The following is a 19,904-nucleotide window of genomic DNA, read 5'->3' on the forward strand; positions in this document are numbered from 1 at the left end:
TTAGTTCTTGTATTTCTCTTTGAATTATTTAGTTAAAGTTATTAGAGTACGGTCGAAATATTTCAATTTAAAAGTGATTTAAATAGATAATAAGACATTTAGGCTCTACAAATTATAAAACCTATATGTGTATCTTTTAGGGTGAAGGGGGCACCCCCCTAATGAGGTGAGGGGAAACTTTTTTTAACCCAATCATACGTTGCCATGTCATTTCCCTTCTATAACTTCCCTCTTGTCCAAAATCGTACGGGGTGCACCCCTCTTAGGGGAATTGTTTTTTTATTCAAAAAAAAAATTGATTGGTTGAGAATGAGGGTGGCCCCACCATCTCCTCTCTCCTTCTTCGGTGAACACTCCCCTCACACCCTCCCCGATTTGCCTCCCCTCTTGGATGGCGGCACCTTCCCGCACGACAAAAATGGTCCCCGAATGGAGTCCCCGAGGGTGCCCCCTGCACCCTTAGATGTATGCTAGGACCACATCTCTTCGTGATAATTAAAATAAAAGTGTAGTTTTGTATATGATACAGTAGCAAATATAAAATGAAACTTGCCGTACGCCTCTTTGGCATTGATATCGATAGGTTGTAAACTCTGAATTATTCTCCTGAAATAATTAATACAACTCTTAATAAATTATGTGTTTTCACGTTGCATGAGAAGACACTCTCCAAATTGGATGTCTATGATTACATCACATCAAGCAGCAATATGGCTATATAAACACCAAACACATGATGGGGGTGTAGAAAGTAGCACCCTTTATATAGCCATATTGCTGCTTGATGTGATGTAATCATAGACATCCAATTTGGAGAGTGTCTTCTCATGCAACGTGAAAACACCAAACACATGATTTTCTCTTGTACAAACGAAATCACATTATTTGTTGAATTGTCTTTTCCATAGTTAGAACTTTTCTCGACGTTTCGGCTCTAAGCAGATATCAATGGCGAAAGCACGCCACACCGAACCAGCTACAAAAGGAAAACTGATCACCATTCTTAGCATCGACGGGGGAGGTATTAGAGGGATCATTCCTGGCACTATACTTGCTTCACTCGAATCTCAACTTCAGGTATATGTTTATCATTACCTAAGGAAAAAAAATGGTGAGCCAAAACCGTACTATAGTGTAAGCTATCATAAGTTTTTCTTCTATACCATTTATAAATAAGGGGTCTAACTCATTTTTTCCTAAAGAACTCATAGTTGAAATATAAAAATCCATCAAATTCTAGTGACTGGTGGGTCATCAGTATATGTTTATCATGTTACCTAAGGAAAAAAATGGTGAGCCAAAACCGTATAGTGTAAGCTATCATAAGTATCTCTTCTATACCATTTATAGATAAGGGGTCCAACTCATTTTTTCCTAAAGAACTCATATTTTAAATATAAAAATCCACCAAATTTTAGTGACTGGTGGGTCATCGGACACTCTTAACCACCCCTGGTTACACCACCGTGAAACGCCAGACTTCTACATTTCACTCATGTAACGATGCATAACGAAATATATGTGATGATCGTGTAGGAACTGGATGGAAACGATGTAAGACTTGCAGATTACTTCGACGTCATTGCAGGAACAAGCACCGGCGGTCTTTTGACATCCATGTTAACCGCTCCAGACGAAAACAATCGACCTCTCTACATAGCCAAAGATATTCACTACAAGAACAGGGCACCTTTAGCGGCGACAGGTGTCGCCGGTATTGACCACTTTTGTCGCCGCTATTGACTATTAGCGGCGACATGTCGCCGGTAAAGCATCGCCGGTACTGCTCGGACGCTATTGACCGGTTGTCGCCGCTAAAGAGTAATGTCGCCGGTATTGATACTCAACTTTTAGCGACGACAGATGTCGTCGCTAAAAGTGTCGCCGGTGTTGACCTTCGTCGGTAAAGGTTGAAAAGGGCAATAGCGGCGACACCTGTCGCCGCTAAAAGTCTGTTTTTTTTTTAATACAGCAGCTGTATATACAGCTGCCCAGCCAGTTTTACGGCCGAAAAACAAAACCTGCCTATTTTCAAACAACGCAAGCATACGCCATGAACATAATCAACATATACTAAAGGTAATATAATTAAAAACTACGTTTAAGTCGTACATTATAATCCTAAAACGTTTAATTAAATCTAAATCATACATTAAAAACAAGTCACTCATCGTTATCGTTGGGTTCATCGTCGGATTCATTATCGAATAAGTTGTCAGAATCGTAGTCTTTTGACTTTCCTTTTCCTTTTCCTTGTGAAGCAAGATAGTTGTAAGTTGGTTCAAAAATGACGGGGTTTGGAACAAGCTGTTAACAAAATCCTACAATAATAGATAGCAAAACGTATATTAGCATATTAATTAACGCTACCAACATATATTTAACAAGGAAACATGCGTTCGTTTGTCATTTTTTAAATTGCGCAGTTTACCTCGAAAAAGGGTTCTTGCGTCCGAGCTTGCAAAGACGACATGTTAGATGACGAGTGCGAGGACGTGTTGGAAGAAGGTTTAGGCCCCATCCCGCGGTACCATCCTCGCCGCTCACCCAACGCTTCCTGATACGGGGCAATTGGCGGACCCTCACCGCTCCATTCACTTGTGGCCTGTTGTATGTTCCGCTGTATTTTACGAAGATGATTAAATATATGTGTGTGTGTATATATATATATATATATTTGTTATAGAAAATAATACTTAAAAGAAATACTTACGTAATTTTGTTCAGCAACCGGATCAACCCAATTCCCTTGATTGTCCGTGTGGGTTTTAGCATACGTAGGTACCCAATCCATGTCCTGTTTAACATTAAACTTAGATTAGACATTAAATAAACAAAAGCTTACACACACGCACACATACATAAAACATTACATTTTTATAGGCGGTGCTACCGTACGACGATGTCCCCCCACGGTATGGGAATTGTTGTTTCTCGCGTACTAGTGTGTTGGCCTCGCTTCTTTTAATATATTTAGCTTCCCGGAAACCTTCAATGGTTCTCAACCAGTTATCATAGGGCATATCCGGGGGATGGAATGCCCTTGCACTCTCAAGATCCTTGTAACCTCCCTTGCTCTTAAATAATTTTTTAGCCTCGTACTTGCGGTCAGAGTACCACTTCATAAGCACAGCCCTAATGCCACCCGTCAAGTTTTTGGCCTCTATATCACGTTCCACTTCATCAAAATTGAAATTTTCCTACAAATTAAATAAAAAAAGTTAAAATATCATATATAAATTAGATTTGCATGTGCTTAAATATTTGATAAAATTTTATGCATATAAGTTATTTACCCGTAAGTGGTTCATGAGGGCATCCTTGTAATGTTGTTCAACGTTATCCCATCCAATTTTATCGAACAGGATGGACCGCCACATATACAGGCCGGCCTCCCGTGAAAACATATCTCTTGTTTTACCAACAGGGGTATACGTCACCTGCCTGTCAAACGTAAGCGATACAGGCCCCCCCGCTTTTACCAGACGCCTTAGTTTCTCGTTTTTTGCTTTCCCCAACCCTCTTCGGGGGAACCGCTGCAATTAAAACAAAAATAATTAGTAACAACATTTATAATATATAAAATATGAGGACTACAAAATAATTTAGTAAAAGACTTACCGTCTGTCTCGTGTGTGCCACGAAATCCACCAGGAGGAAGCGGTGGATCACCAGCACCGTCACCCCCATGTCCCCATGGGGCCACATCAGGCATCAGATAAGCGAATATCAACAATATCGAAAACATAATCCCTATAAAGTTACAAATGTTACAGCATGTGTATCTAATACAAATTAAGGGAAAGTACAACAAGTGTAACTCAAATTCAAATAAATATTTCAAACAAGTGTTTATCAATTACAAATCAATATAAATTACAATAACTTTTCTTTTAGTCAGACTCCACATAATCGGGATCATCCTCATCATAATCAGCCTCGACCTCATCAGAATCAGTCTCGACTTCAAACACTTCATCGACGGTGGCCGTTGGGGGATCAACTTCAATTGAAGGCTCACCCGCAGTAACATGAGAAGATCCAATTTGAAAGTATTGGGTCAAGTCAATGACAAGTGGACAGTCAGATGAAGAGTTGTTGTCAACAACGTCACTATCTTCTAAGCGTTTGCCAACATTTTGAACCTTATTGACGCGGTCATCACTTAACGGCCGATCCCAAATTCTTCGATGATTAACATTTTCGACTACCCACCTATGTTTATCTTTTTGGTTTCGAGACGTTTCTTGGATGAAGAACACTTGTTTGGCTTGCGAAGCAAATATGAGTTGATCGTCTTTGTCCCATTCATGTTCAGTGCTTATACTGGTGATATTATTGTCATGGTTTACACCCCTTTGAGTATCAAACCACTTGCACCGAAATAGGACAGTGGAATAATCATTTTTATAACGCAACTCAATAATTTCTTCTAATTGGCCATAAAATTTCACACCGTTCTCTCCAACCACTTCCACCCCATAGTTTTGCGTTGCGCATTTTGCATCACGTTCAAGTGTCTTAAACCTAACACCGTTGACTATGCAAGCAGTGTAAGTGTAAGCAGTCATTTTCGCACAAATTGAAAGAGCATACAACTCCGGGTGGAATTCTGGAGAATTTTGTGTTTTCATCGAATGGACCTAACAAATATAGAGTAATAATGTTTGTTATATATGTATTACCTAGCAAGTATAGAGTAATGAGTGTTATATATGTATTATACCTTATGGAGAAACCATCCCGGAAATTTGGTTTTAAGATCATCATGGGGATGTGTATGTTTGAATTCACTACATTGATGACAAATATAAGAAAGGAATGAGAAATACCAATTAACAGATTATGAAATGTTAAAGATAGAAGCACTCACTTTATGTACTCCTTAACTTCTGCGCAGTTTTCGAGGACAAACCATTCCATCTTGCTTTTTTCGATGAATGATAGATATTTCTCCTTTCTTGCGCCAACATAACGACATTTGGACTCAAACACCCATAACTTTCTTTTTTCAACAACGACATCATCGTTTCTATCTGGGCGATTGAACTTAGTCTGAACATCTTTAAGGTACATTGAACAAAATGTTAGAGCTTCTTCAAACACATAACCTTCAGCTATACAACCTTCAGGCCTTGCCGGGTTTTTGACATAGTTCTTTAGTTTTTTCATGTACCTTTCAAATGGATACATCCATCTAAAAGCTACTGGACCACCCGCAATCGCTTCATCAGGTAAATGCACAAGTAAATGAACCATAATGTCAAAAAACGCAGGTGGATAGATCATCTCTAACTTGCATAAGATGGTAACAATGTCATCCTTTGCTTTCTTCATATCATCCACCGATAGTGTTCTAGAGCAAAGTTGCTTAAAGAACATACAAAGGTATACGATTGGTGTAGATGTATCTTTAGTCAAAAGCCCTCTAACCCCAATCGGTATCAAACGTTGCATGAGGATATGACAGTCATGAGATTTCAACCCGGTAATGTTAGCATTGTTATCTGTCACCCTCTTACTGATATTAGATCCAAACCCATCTAGTAATTTAAATTTTTTTATAAACTGACAAAAAAGTTTTCGATCATCGGACTTGAATGAGTACTTTGGGTGGGGACTTAAGAACTTGCCACCCGATTGTTTCAGCCATTGTGACGGCCGAATGTTTAGTTTTTCCAAGTCGGACCGCGCATTTGGCGTGTCTTTGCTCTTATCGTTCATTAGAAGAGTACCGAGCAAGCTGTCGCACACATTTTTCTCTATATGCATTACATCTAAGTTATGTTTCAGCTGCAGAGAAGACCAATACTCAAGGTCAAAAAATATGCTTCTTTTGGACCAGTTCAACTCGAAATCTGACCGGGTTATCCTCCCACCTCCAAAATCTGGATGCTTGCCTGGTAGACGATTAATTAAACGACCTAGTTGAGCTTCTATGTCAGCTGGGCTAAACTGTCTCGGAGGGTCTCGTGTCTCGGGTCTCCCGTTAAAGTCGAGACTTGTTCTCCAAGGATGGTTGGCATCTAAGAACCGGCGATGACCAACATAAGCACATTTACCAGTTACACGTATTGAAGGAGTGTCTTGGTTACAAGTTGGGCGTGCCATGTAGCCTTGTCCGCTCCAACCTGATAGGCTACTACGGGCTGGAAAGTCATTTATGGTCCATAACAACGCCGCCTTCATTGTGAAGTATGTGTTTGTTGCTGCGTCTTTAGTACGTACACCTGTCTGCCACAATTGCTTAAGCTCATCCACTAACGGTCTATGGAAAACGTCAATGTCTTTCCCCGGTGATTTAGGGCCAGGAATCAACAAGGTCAACATGAATGTGGACTCTCGCATGCATAGCCAGGGAGGCAGATTATATGTGGTGAGTATAACCGGCCACGTGCTATGAGTCGAGGATCCACTACCGTTGTTAAAGGGATTAAAACCGTCAGCTGCAAGCCCTAAGCGAACATTTCGTGGCTCCATCGCGAAGTTTGGGTACTTTTTATCAAAGTCTTGCCATGCAAATCCATCAACTGGATGACGCATAGTCCCATCTTCCGATCGTCCGGTACTATGCCATATCATATCTTTCGTTGTGTGCCTTGAACAATACAAACGTCGTAGTCTAGGCGTCAAAGGAAAGTATCGTAACACCTTACGAGCCACCTTCGTGCCTTTTGTGTCTTTATCGACCCATCGACTCTCATTACAAACGGGACAATTTTGCAAGGACTCGTTTTCTTTCCAAAAGAGAGCACAATCATTTGTGCACACATCTATCATCTCATATGCCAAACCAATCTTCTTAAATGTCTTCTTAGCTACATAATACGAAGGGGGAATCTTGTTGCCTTCTGGCATTGACTCTCACAACAACGAGAGGAGTCGATCTACTCCTTCATTTTGAAAATGGTACGTATCCTTTATATTCATAAGCTTTGCTAAAAAGTCGATAGAAGAAAACTCGGTACAACCAGGATATAATTCTGTTTCAACTTCCTTCACCAGGTCTTCAAAATCATCAACAACACCGCTACCATCTCCATTCGAGTTCTCTTGGTTAAGGTGTGTATCTTCTTCCATAGGATCCCCCCTAATGTCTTCAATAACGTTTACCATACCGTCTTGTGGCGCAACATCGTTTACTTCTGCAATTGGAGTCGTGTCCCTGTGATAGGTCCACTTCGTGTATTCCTTCCAAAAACTGTTAATACGCAAATGGTATTTCATTTCTGCCATAGTTTTTAAGCCGGAATTTTTACATTTGGTACATGGACATCTAACTTCATCGTGGTTTTTTATCACTCTTTCACACATCTCGATAAATGACTCGAGTCCTTGCTTGTAGTGAGGTGAATGACGTGGGGAATCAATCCAACTTTTATCGATATGCATTATGCAACTGAAAGAAAATCTAATTTAGGATTAACAAGACAAGGGTAGGCTGCTAAACCCACTTTTTGAACACTTTATCTCATATGTGAATGTGTATTACATGATTGTTTGTTTAAGAAAAATTCGGCAGCATTTCCTCTTAACTCCCAAGTATATATGTAATGATATATATACCCGAGGAGCAAAGAGAAAATGATAACCGAATCCTTCTTAAACAAACAATCATGTAATACACATTCACATCCTAAATGAGATAAAGTATTCAAAAAGCAGTCCCAAGATAAACGGGGACAACCCGAAATTAATTTCTAAATCAATTTTGGGCGGGTATTTCTAAGCTCGCTATGTTTAAAATGATTAATTCAAACACGGGCACAATTTTTTAAGCTTGTTATGTTCTTAATGATTATTTTAAATTTTGGGCGGAATGTTATGTTTTAAATCATGATTTCAATTTCGATTGGGTGTTTTCTTAGCTCGTTATGTTTGAAATGATGATTTCAATTTTGGCGGGTATTTTCTATGTTCGTTATGTTTTAAATGATGATTTTAATATAAAGAGGGCATTTCCTAACTAATATATATTTGTCAAATTTAAATACAAATGTTTTAAAACCTAAACACAAATATACAAATTATCAAACTTGAACATTTTTTTCAAACCTACACATAAACAAACACACATTTTGATCAAAACCATAAAATTTATACACTTACACCTACAAACATACATTCATTCATACACATACATACCCACATACATGCTTACATACACCTACATACATAAATACATAGACTTTCATATACTCATTTTCTCAAAATACACCTACATATATATTTGACATACAAACATTCATCCTTACATACACATTTGCATACTTTATACAAACATACATACTAACATACACATTTTTCACCAACATACTAACATACACCTACATAAATACGTTCATTCATACACTTACATACCCAGATACATGCTTACATACACCTACATACACAAATAAATAGAGTTTCATACACTCATTTTTTTTAAATACACCTACATTATACATTTGACATACAAACATTCATCCTTACATACACATTTGCATACTTTATACAAACATACATACTAACATACACATTTTTCACCAACATACTAACATACACCTACATACATACATTCATTCATACACTTATTTACATCCTAAACTAAAAATTATACAATTTCTAAACTAAAAATAATACAATTTACATCCTAAACTAAAAATTATACAATTTCTAAACATATTTACATCCTAAACTAAAAATTATACATACTAACATACACATTTTAGAATTATACATACTAACATAAGTCGTCAAAATTATACATACTAACATACACATTTTCACCAACATATTTACATCCTAAACCAAAAATTATAGAATTTCTAAAATTTTAAAAAAATACATATAAAACTAACCGTTTTTTTCAGGTTTCAAGTAGACTAAGACCGCTGAGACGAGGTGGTGCCAGAGAAGAGATGGTGGTGATCCGAATATTCTTCCATAAACACAAATATACACAAAAACGAGCAAAGATTAAAGCCTATAACATGTAAATAACAAAATAGAGAAGAGATTTAAGAAAAACAAAGTTAAACTCACCGATTTGGGCAAAAAACGCGGTTCTACGGCGGTGGTTCGCAGAGATTTGGGGGGAAAATGAAGGAGGAGGGACGAAAATGGCGCTGTGTGTGCTTTTACGGAAAGATCAATACCGGCGACAACCTGTCGCCGCTATTGACTTATATGTCGCCGCTACTATGATAACTAGGGTTAAAGAGGATAAGATTTCTGTGGCTAGGGATTAAAGTGGGACACAAACCTTTAGCGGAGACACTGTGTCGCCGCTATTAATTATTTTCTGTCGCCGGTATTGCTTCTTGAATCCCCAACCGTTAGATCAGAATACTGATCAACAGCTGGGGAATGGGTTTGACGCGGATCGACCAATATGTAGGTCCCGTTTTTCCGGTGGATCGATAACGTAAACCTATCCTTGTTTATCAAGAACACGGTAACGGGTGCGGAATCCCCGTGACGGTGCAAACCAAACAAAGTGTAAAATAAGAACACGTAACCAAAAGATTCAATATCTATTGATTATGGATGAGTACAACCACAAACATATACAAACAATGTTTTAAGGGACTCTCACTAAGTCTCTCTGTGCTCATCAGTTTCACACAGAAACTATGAGGAGTATTTATACTAAACAGACACAGATCTTGATGAAACAGAAAAGGACTCGGCGAAACACCTTTGGGCCAGACATTGGGCTTGAAGAAGCCCAGCAGGCAACAAAACAGGGACAAGCAATACAAAGTTGACGAAACACATTTGTGTTTCGTCATTTAATTCACAAAGTCAACATTTGCATGCATTTTCAACACTATGACATCATCATGACATCACAGAGATGATGTCATGGTGATGTGTCACCTGGGTCTTGTTCGCGGCGCTCTGTGCTTCGCGTGTCGAACTCTGGGGCGCACGACGGAGGAATGCCGTGTCGTCTGGCTTGAGCCGGACCTAACTGTGTCGAAACCAAGTCGTACCGAGCCGAGTCGCGTCCACACAAAGTGTATCAACAAACTCCCCCTTGGATGCTACTCGTGATGGTTCGTCTTCTGTGATTGTTCATCTTCTGTGTCTTTCATGTCGGAGGATCTTCAAAGTCTTCACGCTTCGTAAGAAGAAAGTGTATCAACAAACTCCTTTTTTTTTCATTTAGGAAGTGTGTTAACAAACTCCCCCTTAGAATGAACTCTCCATTGAGTTATGCTCGTGAATCTTTTGATCTACAATTCTTCAGATCCTTGTGGTGTTGATGAAGGGTCAGCGACAACTCGATCATCTTTATCTTTAGAGTGCCTTCACGTCGTGTCTTCATTCCGAAGCTTGTCATCAAACATGTTCTTCTCGCCTTTAGCATCTGCACATGCAAGAAATCTAAACGCATAATGAGAACAATTGCTTGGAATATAGTTAACATTTAAACAAGTGACACATGTGTGACCATTTTTACAATCAACTACCGACCGACAACAGTTTGAAAGTTTAGAAAATGATCAATTTTAATCCTTTAACTTTCAAAACTCGTTAACTTCAACCATTTATGAAGATGCAATTGTTTTCCGGCTTAAAATCAGGATTTTGGGTAGGATAGACTCGAGTTCCAACATCGGTCAATCAAAAATAAACTAGAAGCAAAATCTTTTTTGGATTTTATAAAGTTTATATTAAAACACACCTAAAATCTTTTTGAAATTTTTCATTTTTCAAATGTAAAGACGGAAAACAATAAATAAATATATACAGAAGATGCAAAAACTAAAAGCAGTAAATAAATATTTACAGACATTCTTTTTGCGAGTTTCGAGGGTAAGAGAATCATATCAGTGTACGGTCACGCCAAAACGCTCCTTTTGTTCAATTAATTAACATTTAGATAAGCACCCTATAACAATTATCGGTATTGTTGTCCACTTAAGCTCAACTTATCAGATGTAATCATGGCGAGGGGATACATTAAGGTATGATTTATACTTAACGACCGGTGTTCATCCACACACGACACATTCCCGTATCAAGGTATGCATGAGGGTTCATCTTACCGGTGAGTATACCGTTTATCATCTGTTTGACTGTATATGATGTGAGATTCTCAATTATTTTGATTTGAAAACAAGCCCTATGTGATAGAATCACTTATTGATGAGGAACTTGATTTTCATATGCATGAGGGCACAGGAGCAAGTCCGTGAACAGGTCAGTACTTTCGTACAGCAGAGAGACGAACTTAACTCCTGGATAAATGTGATATATTATCACTTATTTGGAGGACATGTGATTGTTGATCACTTATTGAGGTCGAATGCAGTATGTACACGTATGTATAGTATCATGGAAGATCTAGACTTGCGTCCCCGTTTTTTTTTCGGTAAAAGAAACAACCATGATACCCAGATGATAAGCAGCATAAAGACCGAATATCTCAGAACCTCGGCAATCTCTCAAACGAAATTTCGATACTAAGACCATATGCCAATGAATGGTTCACACCTGGTCTTCAGTCGATTAAGGTTTATATCACCCTGGACACTTTAATCTGATTGTGAGCCTACCGATACATCTTGTATAGAGCTGCTTATCGTTTTTCATTTAAGGTTTAAAAGAGATTTCAACAGACCACTGATGTACTATCATTTTCTCTTTTTCTCGCCAGGAAACTCATTTTTGTTTTTCTATTGTTTTTGTGTTTTTGAAATTTTTCGATGTTTTTGGATTTTTTTTTTTTAAATTTGGATTTACTCCCCCTAAAATCAACAAACTAAGATAAATTTTAAAAACACAAAGGTATTTACAAAAACGATTTTCCGATGTCGGTTAACTCAGGTTTTACCTCAATGCCAAAAATAAGTTAATCAGAAATGATTTATCGAATTTTGGAAAAATCAGTTGGCATGTCGGTAAGCGGTGTGGACCATGACAACATTGACGAGTTTCATATTGAAACAATCACGTGTGAGGTGATTTTCGAGGTCAACGTGTCTAGCCAAAGAGTATTGTATGAGATGATAATAGTTCGTAAAGCAGCTTAAAAATCGACAAGTATAGGAGAGATTAGAAATTCAAAACCGTAATCCTGCAACTTCTTTGTGCATTGCCAGGAATTTGAGTGCTCTCCCAAACTGGATATCCACCCGGTGTGGATTTCAAAGTTGACTTTTGTAGCTACTGAGAAATCTCTTGACAGCAATAAGATCATAAACCTCCGGGTCCGGCTGGTCTTACACATTGCACCAGCGAAGGTCTTCGTCTTTCTCTTTCAGAAGTAGTGTGCGGTTGTTCAATCCACGCCAAGGCATCCGCACACCCGGTTGGTTTGTTCAACGAACACATTTTCTTCAATCACACCGCGAAGAAATGTACACTGCACGTTCATTTTGTCGATTGTGAACTTCAGACGTGCTGCAGGTGCGTACATTTTGATTTGAATCTACCTAGGGGACCCGATCAAAGCCTTTAACAATCACACTTGAAATGATTTTTCATTTTGTCGAAGTTTTTCAATCTCTTTCATCAAACATTTCTTCTTTTATTTTTCTTCTTCTCTCCAACAAAGGCAACAATTTCTGCTGTCGCCTATCTTGTGCAAGGACATTCCACTATCAATAATCCTATGACTATCGATAGTTCCTCCTGGAACTTCCTGCACACTCACTCAGAGATTAGTTGGAGAGGAGGACCCAAGCCTTCATAGACTTGGGTTGCCCCTGAGAATCAAGAAATGTAATTTCAATTTCTTGATGGTTTTCAAACACCGCACCTCCCCCTGAACTTTCACCCGATTTAGGTTTCCAAGTTTGTTTTTGTTTACCAGATTGTTTATTATGTACAGTTTCTGGTTTTAATGGTTGTGACAAACTAGGTTTCCTTTTAACAGTTTCTGGTTTTAAAGCCTTTTCGATCACCTTCACATTTTTACGTCGCTGTTTTGTTTCCTGTTCTTTAACTGTGCGTTTGTCAGTTCTTGGTGACACAGGACGACGTTGTTGATGACCTTGTTCAGAAGGGGCTCTTTCAACAAAATTTGGTTTGGGCAAGTTTGTGCAGTCTTTAATGATGTGCCCAAACTTCCCACATTTAAAACACGTTCTCCTTTCAACAAACTTAGGAGAATTTGATCGACTAGCAAATGTCGAACCTGTAGAACCTGAGGTACTTGCTCTTTCATCACACCCGTTTGTGTGTTGGGTGTAATTGTTATCACTATTATGTTTCAAAATCTTGACTTGTTGTACAAAATCGGTGTTTGATTTGTTTTCAAAAGTCTCAATTTTATCCGTACCCTTTGATGCTACAAATTTAACATCTTTTGCTTTCTTCTTATAACGAGCTCCTTTTGATTCAACCTTAGCCTTTGGCTTTGGAGCTCGTTGTTGTTGTTTACCCTTAAAAGCCATTGGTTGTTGCTTTGTCGGTGATTTCTGTTTTCCAAATTGTTTTCTAATTTCTGATTTTGGAACAGGATCACATTGTGTTACCACAACTCCGCGAATGGTCTTTCCCAAAAATTTATTCGTGTTGTCTTCTAACACTTTATCAATCAAAGATGGATTGACATTTTTAATTGGAAAATCATTGTCCGAATAAATTTTAGCATCACCGACCAAAGTATACAACACGTTATTGCTCTGAACAGCAAACACACATTCTTTGTCATCCTTGACATTCTTGACAGGATCTATCACTTGCTTGGCAACAGGTTGCACAGTAGGAGTAGGAGGATCACACAGAATATGATTCTCAATTGGAATTTCTACTCCTTTCGTCTCATCAAGTGATTCATCCTGGTCATTCACATCTGATTCATCATCTGAAGAATCATAGTCCTTAATGGTTGGAGGACTTTGATTTGAAGCACATGATGACTTTTCTTTGTTATCAGATGAGCCCTCCGATGAATTGTCCGGTTTGAACCCTAGGCCAGTAGTAACTTCCTCATAATCAAGAGGCACACTGGGTTCATACCGAGGCATATCCTCTTCATCGGGCATTTTGGTATAGTTGTGTCTCAAAGGAGGTGGACACGCCTTATACCCTACGCCTTTCACGTTTCCTTTCAGTTTTTGAACGTCTATGATGTGATCGAGCACAAATCGGGAGTTAGAATAACTCTCCAACTTTTGCTTGATAGCATCATGCTCGCATTTGGCAATGGCTAACTCCTTTTTGGTTTCCTCAACAATGTTAATGTAATCGTTAATACTAACTTGTTTATGATAACAACTTTGTTCAATTCGGAAACACTTTTCTTTAGGGTTTCAATTACAGATTTAAAATCCTTTTCGTTTCGAGTTAACGCCATGTTTGCCTCTTTGCACTTAGACAATTCAATAACCAAACTTTGATTGTGACTATGAACCGTTTCAGATTCACGTTTCAATTTAGCACATTCAAGTTTCATATCAGCACAATCACTACAGATGCTAGGAGTTTCAGATTTTACCTGACTCGTAGAGGCTGAGACATTTGCCATAAAGGCAGTTTGACAAGAAAAAGATCCATCTTCAGTGAGAATCTTCTCCATTTCTTCTGATGTAACATCAGCTTTCTTGTTCAAGTCAGATTTCTCGTTAGCATCATTCGACAAATTATCAGCTTCAGAATCCATTCCCTCCTTCACGTCCGATTCTGAACTGTAATCACTCACACCTGAGCCATCTTCATCAGTACTGCCACTATATCCTGAACTGTCATCATTTCCCGAAGATTCACCATCATTGAAATTCTTGACAATTTCAGCGTAAAACGCAGTTCTTATTTGATCACCGTTTCCCAACTGTATGGCCGGACCACAATCGACACTTGGATTGAATTGAGGTTGTGTTGTGGAAACTTGAGGTTGAGGTTGGGCTTGAGGAATGGAATTCATTAAATATGCGGCCATCAAAGTCTGATGTGGAGGGGGTCGGGGTATGGAATTCGCTAAATATTCGGCCATCGAAGTCTGATTTTGAGCTGGTCGTGGGTCCGTACTCCAATCCCACGGACTTGTGCAACCATTTTATTTAGAGGCACGATTCAAAACAACTTGACGAACACCCGACCCTACTCCCACTAGTAATTTGTTTACTTAAACAAATAAACTAATGAAAATATCCGAAGTTCCATTAGAAATCCAATACAAAAAAAAAAACCTTCACTTCTAGCTTCAATCATGTGGGCCCAAAATAAAGTTGTGACTTCAAAATTTAGAAAAATCACGTGAGCCCATAATGTGTTCTTGATCCAACTTTGGCCTTTTGATCGACCCAACACCACCAACACAAACAGAAGATTAAACACTGCTAGTGGGCCTTTTTGATCGGTCTTATAATTTATTTATTTATTTATTATTTTTATTATTTATATATATTTTTTTTTGAATTAATTGAGAGAATTTTAAATTTTTTTTAAAGGTTAATTTGGGCTAGACAAACAAAGGCCCAAACTACAAATGTGGCCCAAGATTGATTCTACGAACAAAAAGGATTTCGGCCATTTAAGTTTGTTTCTTCTTTTTGTTTGGGCTTTGAACAGTCAACGAAACATAGGCCTTAATTGTTTTGTTTTGGGTTTGACTAAACTGACGAAACTGACCAAATGGGCTTTGACAAAATGACAAATTTTTGGTCGCTGTTTGCCCTTTGACGAAACTGACAAATGGATTTTATTTTTATGTTATTGACGAAACAAAATTTTGTTTCGTTGAAAAACACTTTGACGAAAATGATTCTTGTTTCACCAAAAGACTTTTGTTTCGTCTGTTGTCTGTTTCGTCAAAAAGACAACCAGGGTTGGTGAAAAAGTTGGTGACAACTTTCGGCTAGACCTTATCTGTTCTGACACAAGATACAACCTTTTCAACACATTCCCATACCCAGCGTACCAACCGGTAAAGTGTGTAATATTTTAATCCTTTCTCACTTCTCAAAGCACAAACAACTTTCCAAATGATTTTTAAAGATCAAAAAGTGAAATATGAAGAACCCTTTGAATATAACTGAAGAACACAATGAAGATTTAAACTTTTCAGTGACCGAACAATTTTCCGAAAACCCAAAAATGCACAAAACTTTTACTAAAAACCCGGTGTATCACAAGAACAATCAATTTAACAAGGTTTTTGATAAAACTTTTGGCAAAACAACAAGGTTTTCACTGATTTTAGCTACTTTTTCAGAAAATATATGGGTTTTTCAAGAACAACTCGATAAAAACCGAAACTTGTTTGGTTTTAAACAAGGATTAGAGCCACTGCTCTGATACCAATTGTAGGTCCCGTTTTTCCGGTGGATCGATAACGTAAACCTATCCTTGTTTATCAAGAACACGGTAACGGGTGCGGAATCCCCGTGACGGTGCAAACCAAACAAAGTGTAAAATAAGAACACGTAACCAAAAGATTCAATATCTATTGATTATGGATGAGTACAACCACAAACATATACAAACAATGTTTTAAGGGACTCTCACTAAGTCTCTCTGTGCTCATCAGTTTCACACAGAAACTATGAGGAGTATTTATACTAAACAGACACAGATCTTGACGAAACAGAAAAGGACTCGGCGAAACACCTTTGGGCCAGACATTGGGCCTGAAGAAGCCCAGCAGGCGACGAAACAGGGACAAGCAATACAAAGTTGACGAAACACATTTGTGTTTCGTCATTTAATTCACAAAGTCAACATTTGCATGCATTTTCAACACTATGACATCATCATGACATCACAGAGATGATGTCATGGTGATGTGTCACCTGGGTCTTGTTCGCGGCGCTCTGTGTTTCGCGTGTCGAACTCTGGGGCGCACGACGGAGGAATGCCGTGTCGTCTGGCTTGAGCCGGACCTAACCGTGTCGAAACCAAGTTGTACCGAGCCGAGTCGAACCGAGCCGAGTCGCGTCCACACAAAGTGTATCAACACAATAGCGGCGACAGCTGGCCTGTCGCCGCTAAAGGTGTCGCCGCTAAATGTGGGACGTTCTTGTAGTGATTGTACCGTTCTATATGGAACATGGCCCAAAAATTTTTCCACAACAATGGTTAACCTATGACCGATTTTAAATTGTGCTAATTAACTCATCTAATGTTATAACTTTGTGGTAATACAATCTAACAAGGTTTTAATTTACATTTATAGGGGTATATGGGGATCAATCATCAAGACCGTTAAAAGGCTATTTGGACCAAAGTACAATGGAAAGTATCTTCAGAAGATAATTAGGGAAAAACTAGGAAACACTCGTTTGAACGATACCTTAACCAATGTTGTCATCCCTACGTTCGATATCCAACGTCTACAACCCACCATTTTCTCCACTTACGAGGTTTTAATCACATAAAAGTTTAATATGCTCTAGTGATCCACATGATTATTGAATTATGTCCATGTTTAAAACATCAGAAGATGACGTACATATTATAATGAAATTACTGATAAATGAGGTATGAACGTGCAGGCGGAAGTTAATCCATGCTACAATGTTAAGTTATCAGATATATGCATTTCTACTTCAGCAGCTCCAACTTATTTCCCATCCTATTATTTCAAGAACAACGATGATGGTGGAAATGATCAAGAATACAGTGGCGGATCTAGGATTCACGCCAAGCCGTAACGTTTTATAAATAAGCCGTAACGAAATCGAAAAAACATCAAATTTTTCCAAAATTTACACTAAAAACGTCAAATTTTTCCGAGCCAAGCCGTAGCGGAGGCTACCCCCCGGTATACACTAGGTCCGCCCTGCAAGAATATAATCTTATTGATGGTGGTGTTGCTGCTAATAATCCGGTATATTATAGATACATATATATATAAAACACAAAATTGTGAGAATAAAAAACAAAACTAAATCTTTTAAGGGTAGTGGTTGGGATCAATTGGCAAAGACATTAGAGTTAACGTGTTGCAACTTTAAGTTTAGTGTTCAAGTCTCGGAGAAGACGGATTTGATGTAATTTAAGCTGTTCAAAAAAGAAAAAGAAAAAGTAAATCTTTTAAAATTTTATTTTATCAAATATTCATTTTTCTAAAATAAGGTTATTTATTACATACAAAAATATGTACGTTATATACATATAAACCATTGAAATAATTTGTTCATATGTTGTTTTAATTTCTAATTAATGTTACCTACATATGTGTTTATATGTAGATAATATAGTCTACACATTCGTAGGTTATATATAAATGATATAACTTACACGTGACTTGCATAGATAAATTAAATATTTTCATATTTTTTTTTTCTTAATCTTAAGGAAAGGTACATAAACATAAATTTTCTTATATTTTAAAAGATTTTAATATTGAAAAATAAATGATTTATTTTTGTTCGTTTTAATAACGAAAAACCGTTTGTATATAAGTTTTGTTTTTTATTGTTGGAAATGTACGGATATACTTCTTTCTTTTGAGGAAATAGAATCTGAGACTATGGAAATTTATATTCTTATTATTTCAGTGAGAAAAGAGATGATCTCATTTTTCATTATTTTAGATGCTCGTTGCAATAAGTGAAGTAACAAAACAAGTTTTTAGAGAAGATCCAGAATTCTTTCCGGTTAACCCTGTGGATTATGGTCGCTTCCTCATGATCTCAATTGGCACCGGTGCACCAAAAGAATCGAAACCATACAACGCGAAAATGGCATCTAAATGGGGTCTTTTAGGTTGGCTGCTCCACGACGGTTCTCACCCTATCATCGATGTATTCACTCAAGCAAGCGGAGATATGGTCGACGGCCACGTTTCAGTTTTCTTTCAAGCAGTTCATTCCCAACAAAACTACCTTCGAATTCAAGTAATATTTAAGTATTTGTTTCAAAGCTATAATTTGTAAAATAATTGAGTTAATATTCTTAAGCAGGTTGTCGGGAACAAGACTTGCACTTCAATGTGTTTTCAACTTTACAGAAATATCTTGTACTTCTAGTCGGTTCTCTACCCTGTAAGAAAACTCGACAAGCAAACTCTAGATAGTTTTTACCAAACTAAATAGAGTTTGCTAGCTTGCCTCCCAAGGTAGCGAACCGCATTTAGAAGTTCCAGAAAACACCTAAAAGTACAAGTCTCGTTTCTAAACCACATTCAAACATAAAATAACTGATGAATTTAATTACCAGGAAGATACATTAAGCGGTGATGAAGCATTAGTGGATGTTGCAACGAAAGAGAACATGCTGAAACTCGAAGAAATTGGTCAAAACCTACTAGCAAAGCCTGCTTCAAGAGTTAATCTAAAGACTGGGTTGTCTGAGCCGATGGGAAATGGCCAGACCAATGCCCAAGCTCTTAAACGGTCAGTAGATTTTAGTTTGAAGTATGCACGAAAACTCTTGGTAAATTATTTCATCTTACAACTAATAGTATAATGCTATTATATTCACACATACATGTAGATTTGCAAAATTGCTTTCGGAAGAGAAGAAGCAGCGAGAATCACTGAAAACACCTTCAAAGTCATACAATGGTTTCACTTAGAAGTTTCCAAACTCCTGATATCATACATGATAAAAAAACACGCTTAAACACACATGCTTGTATAATAGCTAAAGCAATACTATATATGTAAATAATTATTAGGTCTGGAATGCCTTGCTATTTCTTTTGTATTTTCTACAATGATAATATGTTTGTTTTGTAATTATACAAAGCATTTATGGTTTGATCATAGACTTTGATTCTATATGATGTGTTGTATCAACAGTTCGTGTCTGTTACTTTGATGTAATCTAAGACTATATGGAAGGGGGGCACGAGGGGAGTGAGGGTGGTCATCACTCATCACTTACAACATCTAATCAAGTTCCGCTATGTCATCAGCCATTATTCCATCACTCACAAGCTTTTTTTAGTGGCGGTGGTCATCACTAGTGATGGAATTCCATCACTCACAACTTTTTTTAATTTTTTTTAATTAGAAATTAAC

The 19,904-nt window shown here is 37.7% G+C and overlaps 1 protein-coding gene across 1 annotated transcript; it reads left to right on the forward strand.

Moving 5' to 3' along the window:
* Positions 1 to 881: 881 nt before the first annotated feature.
* On the forward strand, positions 882 to 19,477 carry LOC110912844 (patatin-like protein 2). The gene is made up of 9 exons (XM_022157658.2): positions 882 to 1,077; positions 1,537 to 1,673; positions 16,968 to 17,012; positions 17,111 to 17,297; positions 17,430 to 17,559; positions 17,724 to 17,764; positions 18,474 to 18,776; positions 19,099 to 19,274; positions 19,375 to 19,477. The coding sequence occupies exons 1-9, from the start codon at positions 949 to 951 to the stop codon at positions 19,454 to 19,456; spliced, it is 1,230 nt and encodes a 409-aa protein (XP_022013350.2). The 5' UTR covers positions 882 to 948; the 3' UTR covers positions 19,457 to 19,477.
* Positions 19,478 to 19,904: the final 427 nt, after the last annotated feature.

This window comes from Helianthus annuus, chromosome 5 (genome assembly GCF_002127325.2).
Source record: "Helianthus annuus cultivar XRQ/B chromosome 5, HanXRQr2.0-SUNRISE, whole genome shotgun sequence".
Taxonomy (NCBI): domain Eukaryota; kingdom Viridiplantae; phylum Streptophyta; class Magnoliopsida; order Asterales; family Asteraceae; genus Helianthus; species Helianthus annuus.